Source organism: Piliocolobus tephrosceles, unplaced genomic scaffold (assembly GCF_002776525.5).
Source record: "Piliocolobus tephrosceles isolate RC106 unplaced genomic scaffold, ASM277652v3 unscaffolded_452, whole genome shotgun sequence".
Lineage (NCBI taxonomy): Eukaryota > Metazoa > Chordata > Mammalia > Primates > Cercopithecidae > Piliocolobus > Piliocolobus tephrosceles.
The window spans coordinates 19373-35719 of NW_022330087.1; the positions used below are offsets into that span (position 1 = coordinate 19373).

Sequence of the window (16347 nt, forward strand, 5' to 3'; positions counted from 1 at the left end):
CAACTGGGATGTTCCCACGTTGACCATGTACAGCTGGCCTCCACCCTGGCTGATTGATACTTACATGGTGCCAGACATTAAGTATCTTGAATATCAGTTCTGGTTTCCCATACATATATACATGTGTGTATGGGAAATATATGTCTATTTTGAGATAGGATCTCACTCTGTCACCAGGCTGGAGTGCAGTGATATGATCTCAGTTCACTGCAATCTCTGCCTCCCAGGTTCAAGTGATTCTCCCACCTCAGTCTCCCAAGTAGCTGGGATTACAGGTGTGTGCTACCACACCTGGCTAATTTTTTGCATTTTTTTTTTTTTTTTTGTAGAGATGGGGTTTTACCATGTTGCCCAGGCTGGTCTCCCAACTCCTGGGCTCAAGGGATCTGCCCACCTCGGCCTCCCAAAATGCTAGGATTACAGGTGTGAGCTACCATGCCTGGCCCTCATACATATTTTTAAGTAAAAATGTGTCACAAGATATTTCAATATTTTGTGCATATGCTTGCTCACCTGTGCCTGGTATTAGATGAAAGAGTTTTTCACTTTTATTCCAAAACGTGAAATTTGGAACCCTGAAAGCAAATATTTATTACTATATAATGTGTGAAAAAAGTGATACCTGTCTAGAAGCCAGTCTCTGGTGCCTTTGGGCATCTATCCTAGCTTATAAAAATAGAGCAAAAGCAAACAAAAAGGTGAAAACCCCAAATACAGAAGAAGCAATTTCTCGGCACCAGGCATCAGACTATCAGCCAAGAAAATCTAACACTGGCCTGTATACTTTTTTGAAGTTGCAAGAATTGGAGCGTTTTGGATGCTGTAGATTAAACTTCTAACCTGCTGGGTGTGGTGGCTCCTACCTGTAATCCCAGCACTTTAGGAGGCTGAGCAGGGAGGATCACTTGAGCCCAGGAGTTCAAGAGCAGCCTTGACGATATAGTCTCTACAAAAAATGCAAAAATTAGTTGGGCATGGTGGTGCATACCTATAGTCCCAGCTATAGGTATGTGGTGCATACCTATAGTCCCAGCTGAGGTAGAAGGATTGCTTGAGCCTGGGAGGTTGAAGCTACAGTGAACTGGGATTATGCCACTGCATTCCAGCCTGAGTGACAGAGCATGACCCTGTCTCAAAAAAAACAAAAAATAAATAAACTCCTAACCTGTCGAGGGCAGGTCAGGAAATAGATGAGCAAGGTGGAAGGAGCAAGTCCTCTGGGAAGGAAAGGAGACGAGGACTTTCAGCCCAGCTGGCCGATGATTGGGTGCTTCTGGCTGGTGTCCTGGGCAGAGGGTATAAAGGAAGAGAGAAGCATTAGGACATGTGTTTGTATTAAAGTACCTCCATGGTCATGTGGCCACATACTGTTTTATTCTTTCTGTGGGAAAATAATTGGCCAAACAGATGTCTAGATTGAGGGACATTGCTGCAAGGCCAGGCCAGCGTGGCTCCTGGGGAGGTTTCTTGTGTCTCTGCAGTGCCATTTGTGGTAGCTGCGCATCTGTTTCCATGGCTTGGAATGATTCCCACATGTTCAAGTTGGTATTTAAGATGAAAGAGAATGTAGTGTATCATCGTTTTCCATCCAAAATAAGAGCTGAAATTAAGTGCTGGTATTAACAGGTATCGTGGTGGTATCTAGAAAATTTGACCCTCCAGAGTACTTACTCCTGTACATGCTTCAGGTTGTATTCTATTAAAGCAAAATTTTAAGAGTTTCTGAAAGTAACCATAAAATTTTGAATGCTTGAGGTTGCTTTTCTTTTTATTTTTTAAATGTTTTATGCTGAATAACCTCTATTTCTTTCTTTTCTTTTCTTTTCTTTTCTTTTTGTTTGGTTAGCCTCATTACAAAGAAGGCTGCTGGGCTGGAATCGGCAGCTGCGATAAGAACCAAAGTGTTTGTGTGGGGTCTGAATGACAAGGACCAGCTGGGCGGGCTGAAAGGCTCCAAGCTACGGCCCGCTCCCTGGGACCCAGCAGGGCGGGGCACTCGGCAGCAGCCACACCTCGTGAAGTTTTTATAATAACTTTACGCTCTATATGTTGTACTGTTTCTTTACACGAACTAAAAGACATTACCAAATTACCCCTCAGAAGCGTCTCTCCTTGGAAAATTTCACTTTAGATATAATAGTCTTATTGCAGTCTTGTAAACTAGAAAATAAACTTTTGAAAAGATTTCACAAGTGCATAGACGAAAATTACAGACTATCGATAGATGTATCTTGCCCCCCCTACAATAAACACTTTTGACTATCATGAACATTTTATAAAATCTGTGTAAAAAAGCCGTAGTGGCACACAGATGAGCAGGTTGTGGTCTCTGTCCTCCAGGTGCCTCGTGCCTGAGATTCTTCGGGGTAAAGTAGCTTGCACAGAGAGAGAAGGCTTTGTGAGCACAGAGAAACAAGCAGAATGCACATGTGTGCGCATACACACTTGCCTTATTCTTTGCAGGGCTTGTTGTGGGTGGAGAGCACCATGATCTCATTTACCTTGTCAGTAAACCATGAAGCATGTACGGGAAGCTGTGCCACAGCCTCTGTGTTCGCAACATCCTTCATCCCCTAGGTACTGGGATGAAAGGTTAATTTGTATTTTGAATTGCTTAGAAGAAAAAGACCATATTTTGAAAAGAATAGGTGTAAGAAATGATGCATTTAAACTGGAGTTGAATTCGGCATTCCTTATATTACTTAGTGTCTCCTGGCTGAGGAGCCACAAAGCAAATTCCTCTAAATTTTATTGCCCAGAGGCGCTCTCTGTGTTCACATGAACTTAGGCTTCCTGTTAGTATTCTGTGAGACATCACATCATACATTTTCCTTATTGCCTGCTCTGTTGAGAAGCTGAGAAATAAAGTTAGAACTCATTCATTTGAACTCTTTCCTTTCAAGGTGCAATGATTTTTATCTGTATTGGAGCAGCCTTGAATTGGATTTGTATTTCAATGCCCCTGAGCTTGGTTTGGGAAGCGGACAGTGGATAGTGAGCTGTGGGTGTGTGTCTCAGCTGTGGGAGTGCAGGGCTGTCCAGGGGTCCCTGAGGTGCAGGCCATTGGTGGGAGCCTATGACCTTGCTCACTGCCCTACATGGAGTTTTCACTTCAAGGACGGAGTCATCTTTCCACGGTTGTGATGAAAATCCTTTCTTCCACTGCAGTAGTGACTGTTTCACCCATGGAATCATAAAGGGTTTTTTAGACAAAGGGCCCTAGGAATTTTAAATTAAATTACATCCATCTACAATGGGAAATTTAAGTATATAATTTCTTAGAGATGTCAGGGTCAGAATCAGAGAATGAGCAGGACATGACTTGAAATAAGGTATAGTCTACAGGTGTGTGTTTTTATCTTTACATTATATGCATAGTCATCCCTCAGTATCCATGGGGGATTTGTTCCGGGACTTCCTGTGGATACCAAGATCTGTGGATGCTCAAGTCCCTGATATAAAACAGTGTAGTGTTTGCATATAACCTATGCACACCCTCCCAAATACTGTATATCATCTTCAGATTACTCAGAATACCGAATACAATGTAAATGGTATGTCAATAGTTGTTATATTACATTGTTAAGGGAATAATGGCAACAAAAATATCTGTACATATTTAGTATAGGTACAATAAAAAATCTTTTCAATCCATGGGTGGTTGAATTCATGGATGTGGAACCTATGGATACAGAGGACCAACCGTATTTTATTTTTTACCTTCTATCATGGAAATGTTCAGATGTACCCAAATAGAGTGAATAACATCACGAACCCTTATGTCCCTGGTACCAGCTTCCATAGTTACCAGCAGCTGCCTACGTTTTTCTGTCTCTGTCCTCTCATTCCCCCAACTCTGGTTTAAAGTAAATCACAGTGTATCATTTCATTTTTAAAACACTCTAGTGTGAATCTCCAAGGGATAACCAACGCCTTTGGTTAATGTAACCATACATAGTACTAGTACAGTCATGCGTTACTTAATGATGGGGATACATTCTGAGAAAGTTTTGGTGGGGTGATTTTGTCATTGTTGGAAAATGATAGAGTGTACTTAACACAAACGTAGATGGTGTAGCTTACTACACACTCAAGCTATATGGTATAGCCTGTTGCTCCTCCTAGTACAGTTACAACATGTAACTGTACTGAATATGGTAGGCAGTTGTAACTCAATGGCATTTGTGTATTTAAACATAGAAAAGGTACAGTAAAAATACAGTGTAAAAGATTAAACATGGAACACCTGCATAGGGTACTTACCATGAATAATGGAGTTTGCAGGACTGGAAGTTGCTCTGGGTGAGTCAGTGCACATTACTGTAGACTTTAGAAGCACTATATGCTTTAGGCTACTCTATAAAAAATATTTTTCTTTCTTTAATAATAAATTATTTGTAACTTGTGAACTTTTCACTTTTTAAAAAACTTTTTGACTCTTATGATAATACTTAGCTTAAAACACAAACACAGCTCTGTACAAAATGTTTTCTTTACATTTTTCTTTTTAAACTTTTTTGTTAAAAACTGAGACTTAAACACATACATTAGCCTAGCTAGGATCATAGTGTTACTTCTCTTTCACCCCCACAAAGGAGCTAGCTGTCCTTTACTGTGATGGCAGTGCTTTCTGGAATCCCTCCTGAAGTACCAGCTATAAGCTGTTTTACAGTTGGCTTAAAAAAAAAAGTAGAAGGAATACACTCTAAAAGAATGATAGAAAGTATTGCATAGTGAATATATAGGCCAGTAGCAGTTGTCTGTTATCATTATGAGGTATTAGGGATTGTTGATATGTAGCTGGCAGCACAGAGGCTTGTTGACACAGCATCACCACAGACACACGAGGAATTGGTTGGACTGTGATGTTGTTATGGCCAGGACACCACTAGGCAGTAAGGATTTTTCAGCTCCATTATGATCTACTGGGACTGTCATCGTATATGTAGCCTGTGGTTGAGTGAAATGTTACGCAGTGCATGACTGTAATTCCTTGTATCATATAATAAGGTAACATAATTTTAAACATGGAAGTAAAATTTTTTTTTCCTGAAAAATACTCTGTTCTAGATAAAGGTTCCTTCGTTCTCTGAGACACTGTCTGCTTTGAATGTGGTACAGGTGGCTGGTGGTTCTAAAAGTTTGTTTGCAGGTATGATTATTCTAATATTAAAAAATTTTTAAATTATGCTTGGCACCAAAAAACAGAAAAGTTTTTAATGTTGTGAAAAGTGAGTCCTCTCCTGGCTGTCGTTCCTTGCAGTGACTGTGGAAGGGAAGGTGTACGCCTGTGGAGAAGCCACGAATGGCCGGCTGGGGCTGGGCATTTCCAGCGGGACGGTGCGCATCCCACGGCAGATCACAGCTCTCAGCAGCTACGTGCTGAAGAAGGTGGCTGTTCACTCAGGTACAAACCAAGCACCAGCAGGCCTCTGTGGATCACCCTGTTGCTCCTGCTCCATTGTTACCCAAAGCCCTAATTGGTGTCCTTACATTCTTTCTTAAGTTTTTACTTAGTAGGAATAAAAATTGGATAATGTAAATCTCTAGGTGGTCTAGAATTTAGTTATTGCTGCCAAATCAAGTTCTTTGCCTAGAAGCAGGCTGTTTTTCTGAAAGAGTCTATAACATTCTTCAGATTCCCAAAAGTATCTGTGAACCCAAGTAATGAGAAAGATCCTTTAAAAAAAAAAACAGATCACTCTTTCAGTGTAGGGAGTGTTTATTTTGGAAACACCGCTAGGCCTCTGAGGAACGGAACTGAGTTAGACACTAAGTTCTAATTCAGTTCATACCTTTGCTGAACGGGGCTCAGTGTCACCCGCGTAACAGGAAATCCAAATGATAGTGGCTTAAGCAATGCAGAGTTTTACTTTTCTTGTTTGTAAAAGTCCAGAGGTGGGGTCAGAGTCCATCCAGCAGGGCTGTGTCTATGAGGAGTGCTGGTCCTTTGTGTCCCCCTTTGTGGGAAGATGGTCTTAGACTAGCTCTGGCCCCCAGAGTCCAGGGCCAGGCCTGGCAGAAGAGGCAAGCGCCACACAGTGTGCCCTCCCGCCCATGCAGCCCTCTCTCCAGAGCCCCTCCGAAGCCCCACTCATTTCACTCACCATCTCCTGGGGGTAGAGGAGGCTGGGAAGTGGTGTTTAGCTGAGCACGTTAACATGGGGGTTCTGTTGGTAAGGAAAGGGGAGAATGAGTGCTGGGGAATTACAAGCCCGGTCTGCTGTGATGTTCTCAAAGCCCAGGAGTTGGCAGGAACTCACTGTGTAGGAGTGGCCATGCCTGTAATCCTGAGGCAGGTTGTGTGGACTTTGAGAATATTCCATGCTGGGGAAAGAGCATCAGCTGGCGTGTTTTGGGAAGAGTGAGTATAATGCTAATGCAAATGATGGAATAATTTCACTGTTGAGGTACAGTTCTCAAAAGCTTAAATTGACACTATTTTTACGTTTTGTCTAATCACAAATTATTTTTACTTTTTTCATCTAAATTTTGATTTTTCATGTATTTAACATAATAGGAACCCTATGAAGAATCAGTATTATTTTGCCTCTTTGCAAATTCTTTCTAGAGTTAAATTTGTAGTTTAGTAAAAATTCACTTATTTGACACATATGTCCCAGAAAGTTTTCCTGCTAACTCCACTGTTGATCCTGTTGAGTTGCTCATTTATTCAGCTCACACTCATTGAGTGTGTGCCACATGCCAGGCAAAATAGGGAGCTGTGCTGTGGGCTCTCTGTACCTCGCCCTTTGGCAATCCACACACCTGTGCACGTTGCAGGTGGCCGGCACGCGACGGCTTCAACTGTCGATGGAGAAGTGTTCTCGTGGGGCGAAGGTGACGACGGAAAACTTGGACACTTCAGCAGAATGTAAGGGTACTTCCTTTAGTCTCATTTGCTAATAAGAAACTGTTACGGATACTCTTGAAAGTTATTTTGCAGAAAATTAGAACAGATTATGGAAATGGATCTTAAACAATTTTTTTTTTAAACACGGTTGTTTGTGTTTTGGTCTCATCGGTTCTGCTTTAAGGTTTGATAGTTGATCTGTGGATCTTGTGTTGACTACATGTGGATCAGTATAGATGTCTTTTTTCCTTCGTCTCTAAGAAGGGACGGATTGACGGTAGGGAGCTGATTTCTTCTTGTTGTAGGAACTGTGACAAGCCAAGGCTGATCGAGGCCCTGAAAACCAAGCGAATCCGGGATATCGCCTGTGGGAGCTCGCACAGCGCGGCCCTCACATCCAGCGGAGAACTGTACACCTGGGGCCTTGGCGAGTATGGCCGGCTGGGACATGGGGATAATACGACCCAGCTAAAGCCCAAAATGGTGATTATACGCATTTTTGTTGCTTACAGAAAGCTTACCATCTGAAGATTTCAAGAGAAACTAAGCTTCGAGTCTAGGAAAGTTCATAAAGATGTGTGTGTGGTTGGCTTTGTCTTTGGGAAATTCCCTTGCTTTCTCCGTGCCTGTGCTTGATTCTGTTTTTAAATTTGTAATTGAGTAGGTGAAAGTCCTTCTTGGTCACAGAGTAATCCAGGTTGCATGTGGGAGTAGAGACGCACAGACCCTGGCCTGACCGATGAAGGTGAATGCCTGGCATGATTCTGTGCTCCTGGGTGGGTAAGAATGATATGAAACGTTGGCCTAAAGTATATGTATATTCTTAAACCTAGGTTTGGTATTTTCCTGGGATGATGGTGACTTTGGAAAATTGGGCCGGGGCGGAAGTGAAGGCTGTAACATTCCCCAGAACACTGAGAGACTGAATGGACAGAGGGTGTGCCAGATTGAGTGTGGAGCTCAGTTCTCCCTGGCGCTCACCAAGTCTGGAGTGGTGTGGACATGGTACGTAAACATCCTCCCTGTCACAGTGTGCGTGCTTGTGCAGGTGCGTGCGGGGAACCTGGGCCTCACCCCAGGCCCACCCCGGCGTGATTGTGGCCTGTCAGATTGTTACTTATGCATGCATCTTTGTCCTTTAAAGGATATTGAGTTGGGATTAGTGACAATAGTACAAGAAGAAATTTCCCATTGTAACTGGGTCATTTTGAAAATACTAGAAAAATTTTAGGCCACTTACCTTTCCTGTTTGGGTGAGATTTATAGGAAAGATTTCTTCTGCTGAAGCCTAAGGATAAAATGAGAGCAAAATAACCTTCTGAATCCTTTGATCCTGAAAAAGTTAACATGTATTTCTTGTAAAAGCTTATTTTATTAATGTGCAAAAGAGCAGGTGCCCAGACTGGCCTTGAATGGTGTGTCAGGCCTTGGTGCCAGTGTCATGACCAGAGGCAGCTTGAGAAAGGTGTATACCAGATAGGACTTTGGATAGGTGTTTGCAGTAGTGTGTCTTATTTTCAGTCTCTTTATATGAAAACTTACAACAGTAACTTTTAAATATCGTAAAACATGTATTAAAGTATTAAGGTTTTGCCCAGCTGACTTAGTAAGTTAATTTGAATTAATGGTGTATGATTTTGAATGTAAGTTCAAAGACCCTGAGTGCCGTGTGTGATGTCACTGAGCTGGCTGCGAAAGATGTGAGACTGAGCGTTTTCTTGTGTAGCATTGTCAGACCATAACGTATTGTAACACTCCACCATTGGCCTTCTCCCAGGGGAAAGGGGGATTACTTCAGGTTGGGCCATGGCTCTGACGTGCACGTGCGGAAACCGCAGGTGGTGGAAGGGCTAAGAGGGAAGAAGATCGTGCATGTGGCTGTCGGGGCCCTGCACTGCCTGGTGGTCACGGACTCGGGGCAGGTAAGGCTGCAGGTGGCCTGGGGGTGGCGTGCCATCCTGACTTGGGGGACTTGGGGGTCACGACATGGTGCTCGTCCTGTTGAAATCGCAGCTGTTGATGAAATCAGCCGAGTCTTCCTGCTTGAAGAACCATGAGGGCAGGACGCGTCCCTTTTGCCCACTGGTGTATCTGCCTGGTCGGCTGCAGGGCTTGGGGGGCGGGGTCCTCAGAAAAGACACGTTCCCATTCTGAAGTCTGCGTGAAAAGTGTGTGGAAAGATGGTTATTCTTGAAGATGCTCCTACTGCAAGGTATTAGCAAGACTTTCCTTTAGAGAATTGCTGACTGGCGAGGAGGGATCCATGCCTCATTTTAGAGACAGAGCTACTGCCTGACAAGTGTTACTGTCTCTTCTGCTTGTAGGAGCATATGCTATGACTGGCTTGTGGATATTCAATTTTAAATTTTATTTATGAAAGCAAAATTACCATTACTGTTTTTGAGTCAAAATGAATTATACTTTATAGTTCTACAAGGCCAAGAAGCAATTTACTTGAAAAATGAGCATATTGTTCATGGTCATTTTTCTTTGCAAAATACAAGGGAAAAAAATTATTGCACTTCGTTGAAGAGAGGAGCTTCTGTGTGTCTTGCAACAAAACAGAATTGGATTAATATTAAGAAAATACTCCTTTTATAGGTCTTATCCAGCGTTTTCATGGTTAGATTTTCTTCAGAATTGTCGTACACTGATGCCATTTTGTAAGATCGTGAAATGGTTTGTTTTCACCTTTAAGAACTCAATTCTTTCAACTACCGTGGCATACACGTTAAGCATTTTGAAGTAAAAATTACATTAAAGAAAATGTGCTGAAATGTTGAAAAATTATAAGCATTTTCCCCCCTCATAAACAGGTGTATGCTTGGGGTGACAATGACCGTGGCCAGCAGGGCAATGGCACGACCACGGTTAACAGGAAGCCCACACTCATGCAAGGCTTAGAAGGCCAGAAGATCACGTGCGTGGCTTGCGGGTCGTCCCACAGTGTGGCATGGACAACCGTGGACGTGGCCACGCCCTCTGTCCACAAGCCCGTCCTCTTCCAGACTGCAAGAGACCCTTTAGGTGCTTCCTATTTAGGTAACACGGATTTGTGTCTTCTCTGAGATTTTTCTGTAGATTACAGCAACCTTACAGATTTATTTAATTGTGCCAACGCATTAGAGGTTGTAGTGCTGTGTTAACTGCATTATGAATCTAAAGACACAGAGGAATTGTGGTGTGCTCTCATGCGATTTATCCATGCTGGAATGAAAATTGTAGAAGAAAGTATGTTGCTGATTCTTGTATTTATGATCAGGTAAACTCACAGTGCTGTACTTGTGTGTAAACAGGATTCCTAATAACTGCCCGAGAGATACAGGCACTGTAGTGGGCTCTTTCATATTTTTTAACAGCTTTATTCAGTTATTATTGACATATAATAAACTGCATCTATTTTAAGTATACATTTTGATCAACTTTGAAATATGTGTGATCCATGAAAGCATCACCACAATGAAAGATAATGAACTCATACACTACTCTAGCGTTTCTCTCTGGCCCTTTGTACCCATCTCCCTTTTGCTTTTAACTCCCCTCCTCCTTCCTGCCATATGCAGCAACTTAATTTCTGTCACTATAGATCAGTTTGCATGTTTTCTTTTTGTTGTTGTTTGGTTGGGTTTTTGTTTGTAGACAGGGTCTCACTCTGTTGCCTAGGCTGGAGTGCAGTGGCATGATCTTGGCTCACTGCAGCTCCCACCTCAGCCTCCCGAATAGCTGGGACTACAGGCACATGTCACCATGCCAGGCTAATTTTTGTTTGTTTGTTTGGTGGAGACAGGGTTTTGCCATGTTGCTCAGGTTGGTCTTGAACCCCTGAGCTCAAGTAATCCTCCCACCTCGGCCTCCCAAAGTGCTAGGATTATAGGCAGGAGCCACCGTGGCAGGCCAGTTTGCATGTTTTACAGCTTACTATAAATGGAATCATACAGCATATACTCTTTTTAAAAATCTTGCTTTTTCCACTCAGCATAATAATTTTGAGATTCACTTATGTTGCATGTATCAGTAGTTTATTCTTTTTAAATTGTTGAATAGCATCTTAAGGTAAACAAATGCAATTTGCTGTTGATGAATGTTTGGGCTATTTCCAGTTTTTGACTATACAAGTGAAATTGCTAATGGACATTTCCATACAAGTTTGTGTATGGACATCCACTTGAAATTCTCTTGGGTAAACTGCTAGGAGAAGAGTGGTTGGATCATATAGTAGGTATATGTCTAGCTTCTTAAGATCGCTACATACTGTTTTGCAAAGTGGATGTTCCAGAGGTCCACATCCTCCACATTTTTGTCAACCCTTGATATGTTCAGTCTTTTAGTTATACTGATAGATGTATGGTGGTATCTCATTGTGGTTTTAATTTGTATTTCCCTAGTAACTAATGATCTCAAGCATCTTGCTTATTTACGAATCAGATACCTTTTTTGGTCAGTGTCCGTTCAAGTCTTTTCCCATATTTAAATAGGTCGATCGTTTTCTTACTGAGTTTGAGAGTTCCTTATATATTCTGGGTTACAAGTCCTTTGCCTAATATATAATTTGCTAATATTTTCTGTCAATGTGACTTGTCATTTTATTCTCTTCATAGGTGAATCTTAAAGATTAGAAGTTTCTAATTTTGATGAAGCCTAGTTTATTCATTTTATTCTTTTGTAGAGCGTACTGTTGATGTTGTGTCTACAAAACCTTTGCCTCGCTCAAGATTATAAAGATTCTCTTTCTGTGTTCTGTTATAGAAGTTTTACAGTTTTAGATATGTGTATCTATGACCAGTTGATTAAATTTTATATATGGTGGGAGGTTCAGATTGAAAGGCTTTTTTTGGCTTGATTGTCCAGTAGTTTCAGTTGTATTTATTTAAAAACTTTGCTTTTCCTACTGAATTGCCTTTTGCCTTTGTCAGAAATCAGTTGTCTATGGATGTATGGATCTATTTCTGAACTCTCAGTACTGTTTTTATTTGTGGATTTTGGTGGCAATGCCACATTGTCTTGATTACTACAGCTTTATAAAAGACCTGAACTCAATTTGCAACAGTTCTTTAGCTTTGTTCTTTTTCAAATATATTTTGGCTGTTGTAGTCCAGGCTAGAGTGCAGTGGCGCAATCTCGGCTCACTGCAGGCTCCGCCTCCCAGGTTCACACCATTCTTCTGCCTCAGCCTCCAGAGTAGCTGGGACTACAGGCGCCCGCCACCACGCCAGGCTAATTTTTTTTCCTGTGCTGTCTTCTTTTCTGGGGTAGATGAAGATAAGGCTTGACTCTTGTCTTCTCCTTTCTGGTTCATATTAGTATTTTCTTAACGTATAGCTCTTTTCATGTTACATTATTTGTATAACTTTTGAGTTTGGCTTTTTCCACTCAGCCTAATCCTCTGGAGATTCATCCAAGTTGTTACATATTACATAGTTTGTTCAGTACTCCATCAAATACTCAACCATTGAAGGACGTTTGGATTATTTCTAGGTTTTGGCTAATACAAATAAAACTGCCATGTCATTCATATACAGGTGAATGTGAAAATTCACTTTATGTGAAAATAAGTTCTTATGTCTTTGACATAAATGCCCAAGAGTGTGATTGCTGGTCATATGGTAATTGTTTAGTTTGATAAGAAACTGCCAAACTGTTTTCTGGAATGGCTGTACCATTTTATAATCTCATAAGCAGTGGAGGATGATCCAGTTTTTCCCATATCCTCAGCATCTTTTTACAATGTAGCCATACTGGTAGATAGGTCGTTGTATCTCATTGTGATTTGAATTTATATTTTCCTCACGGCTAATTATGTTAACCATCTTTTCATGTGCTTGTTTCCTGTCCGTATCTCCTCTGTGGTAAAATACGTCTTCATGCCCTTTTCTAATTGGCTGTTTTTTTCTGTTGAGTGTAGAGAGTTCATTATATATTCTAGATATTTCTAGTCCTTTGGCAGATGTGTGTTATGCAAATGTTTTCTCCTGGTCTCTAGCTTGTCTTTTCATTTCCTTTCATAAAACAAAAGTGTTTAACTTTGATGAAGTCTAATTCATCAGTTTTTTCTTTTGTAGGTCATACTTTTGGTGTCGTCTATTTTGGCCTAGTGCTAGATCCTAAAGACCGTCTCCTATTTTTTTCTAAAAGATTTATAGTTTTATATTTTCTACTTAAGTCATGATCCATTTGGATTTAATTTTGCATAAGGTGTAGACTTAGGCTGAAGTTTGGGTTTTTTGCCCACAGATGTCCAGTTGCTCCACCACCACATGCTGAAAGGCTGTCCTGCCTCTGCTGAGTTGCTTTTGCACATTTGTCAACAGTCAGTGAGGCATATTTGTGTGGTTCTGTTTCTGGGTTCGCTGTTTATTCCGTAGATTCTTAGGCCAGTACCACAGTTTTGGTTATGGTATTACAACAACTTTTGAGATTGGGTAGACTCATTCCTCCTCCTTATTTTTCTATTTCTATTCTTGTTCCTTTGCCTTTCCATATACATTTTAGAATAATCTTGACAAAAACTCTTGCGGGAATTCTGGTAAGAATTGCATTAAATCTGTGTATCAATTTGGATGAGTTGACATAGACACATGTCGCAGCTCCACCTGGCTCCCTCCCCCTGCGGAGACCTGGGAGTTTGCAAGGAAGTGAACCTGATGAGACTTTATTGGTGAACATCTTCTCTCTTTGTTGTTTTGTATTCTTTTTTGTCTTGCCTTACCAGGCTAAGAAAACACAGGTAGTTATTGTAGCATTTTCATAGCTTATATGTATATAACATAAACGTTTGTAAGTGCATTTTATACAAGCATCTACATCTTTTTGCAGTTACAGTGAAATTTTGCTGAAAATAGCTTCTTTATCAAAGTATGGATAAGTGGTGTTCTTATTCTGAAGGCCTGTGAATGAGCCTAATAGGTGCTCTGTGAAATAGCAAAATGCAGATTGCAGTGTGTTTTGGAACTAACCTATAAGGTCAGATTTTATAGAAATAGAGGAAACTATGATCTTAAAAACAAAATGCACATTTTATTTGTCCCTTACAGGCGTGCCTTCAGATGCCGATTCTTTGCTGCCAGTAATAAAATAAGTGGTGCAAGTAATTCTAAGCCGAATCGCCCTTCTCTTGCCAAGATTCTCTTGTCACTGGATGGAAATCTGGCCAAACAGCAGGCCTTATCGCATATTCTTACAGCATTGCAAATCATGTATGCCAGGTAGGCTTCTGTGCTAATTTTTGAAATTCTGCAATTATGTGAGCTTTGGGTTTTTGTGATTTTTTTTTCTTTTCGTTGATCAGATGTCTCCAAGAATGTCGTATTATTGTCTTTAAATGCTGTGTGTTGTAAGTCGCATGTTCTTTGATGGTGATTAATCATATCTTTGTGTGTGTTTAATGGGCATTGAAATATGAATTAGAAAACTAACTTGAACATTTTCACTATTCTTTTTGACCAGTAGACTCTAACAATTAATATTTGGGGGAAGAAAAGAAGAATTAGGTGACACTAATTTATAGTGATGTCTAAGACAACTTAGCATCCCCTTGGCTCACTTGAGAAGGCTGAGTTTTGCCAATGCAGCATTTTGCAGTATTTTTCTGCTGCTTTCCCACAGCCTAGATAAGTTGCCCATCTACTAATGTATCACACCTATGGACCTGATGGGTGTATATACATAGGAAAATTAGTTTCAGAACAAAAACAGTCATTCAGTAGAGGCCATTGAGTCCTAGCTGCCCAGTATGTGGCTTTCAGTAAACACAAAATTGCCTGCTGGTCAATTATCCAGCCCTCAGGCTCTCACAGCAGCCCAAGAGGATTTCTCAGGGAGAGCCAGAGTCTCATTCTGGTCTGGTTTTTATGTTTGGCAGTTTTTCACCTGCCATTACTCTGGTTTTTCAAATAAATAAAATCCAGAGTAAACATTTTAGCTATTAGCCCAAGGATACAGGTAATAATGTTTGGTTTCCAAAACTCTTTTACATGTATTCAATAAAAATGAGGAAATGCCTCAGTGTGCGTGCTAGTCCTGCCTCGCCACTTCCTGTGGTACTGTGGAGAAGGGGCAGCTCACCACAGGCGGGGCTTTGTGTCCTGACAGAGATGCCGTTGTCGGGGCCCTGATGCCGGCTGCCATGGTTGCCCCGGTGGAGTGCCCCTCCTTCTCCTCTGCGGCCCCTTCTGACGCATCTGCCATGGCTAGTCCCATGAATGGAGAAGAATGCATGCTGGCTGTTGATGTGGAAGACAGGCTGAGTCCAAATCCATGGCAAGAAAAGACAGAGGTAAAAGCAACCTTAGATCAGGAGGTAAAAGCGAATCGTAAAGCAACGTTAGATCAGAAGGTAAAAGGTGGCTACTTTGTGTCTAGAAAGTCTCATTCTGTCATTTAGTTTAGGCTGTTCCTGTGCCTCCCACTTTGATTTTTGGCGTTACTTAGAAGAATATTCTCTGTAAAGGAGCTTTTAAAGTGCTTAAATGGAATTAGATTTCTTTTTTAAAAAAATCTAATTCAAAAAATCCTTTAAAAAAATCTAATTCAAAAAATCATTAAGTGCAAGTTCACAGTCCTTTATCTGCAATTCTGAAACCTGAAAGTTCTGATAGTCAAGAATTTTCGTGACTTATTTTGGGGGAAAAAACCCACTTGAAGATAATGTGAACTCATTTTAGTCTGGTTCATGGATCTGCTGTGAATATTAATAGTTTTACATGGGAGGCAGAGGTTTCAGTGAGCTGAGATCATGCCACTGTACTCCAGCCTTGGCGACAGAGCGAGACTCCGTCCGCCGCACGCCCCGCCCCCCCCCAAAAAAGATTGCCACTGATATATGGAAATATTGGATGTTTATATATTGACTTTATGTTTGGTGACCTACTTGATTCTCTCCATTCTAGTGTATCTGAAGATTTCTCGTATCTTTATAGAGTGCCACAGTCTCTTAAGTGAATTCTGTCCCTTTCTTTCTAGCGTACCTCTCGTTTGTTTTTCCCGTGTGGGAGAAAGGGAGCTCATGGTGCTGGCTGGGGTTGTGGTGTGATGCTGGGTACGAGTGGGCGGAGGCTCCTGCCTTGATCCAGAGTGGAGCGGGCACAGATGGAATGTTCCCAGGCTTTGAGTGGGGTTTGAGTAGAAGCCCTTCATCAGAATAGGCATGTTTCCTTCTGTTTCTATTCATCAGTGGACACTGATTTCTGTTCAACACTCTTTCTATATGTTTTGAAATGTTCTTTCATAGATGTTTTCTTTTCTTTTTTTTTTTTTGGAGACAGAATCTCACTCTGTTGCCCAGGCTGGAGTGCAGTGGCACAGTCTCAACTCACTGCAACCTCCGCCTCCTGGGTTCAAGCGATTCTCCTACCTCAGCCTCCCAAGTAGCCGGGACAACAGGCGCCTACCAGCACGCCTGGCTAACTTTTTTTTTTTTTTTTTGTATTTTTAGTAGAGACGGGGTTTCACTATGTTGGCCAGGCTGGTCTTGAACTCCTGACCTTGTGATCTGCCCA

At 41.4% G+C, this 16347-nt stretch overlaps 1 protein-coding gene across 1 annotated transcript in view; it reads left to right on the forward strand.

The window, feature by feature from the left end:
* LOC113220100 (E3 ubiquitin-protein ligase HERC2-like) overlaps positions 1-14051 on the forward strand; it is a 31092-nt gene extending 17041 nt beyond the window's left edge. Inside the window, 10 exon segments of the mRNA XM_026448791.1 lie at positions 1847-1956; positions 5069-5152; positions 5264-5407; positions 6784-6874; positions 7159-7336; positions 7518-7581; positions 7584-7598; positions 7687-7858; positions 8631-8775; positions 13885-14051. Coding sequence (XP_026304576.1) covers positions 1847-1956; positions 5069-5152; positions 5264-5407; positions 6784-6874; positions 7159-7336; positions 7518-7581; positions 7584-7598; positions 7687-7858; positions 8631-8775; positions 13885-13920 — 1039 coding nt within the window. The 3' untranslated portion in view covers positions 13921-14051.
* Positions 14052-16347: the final 2296 nt, after the last annotated feature.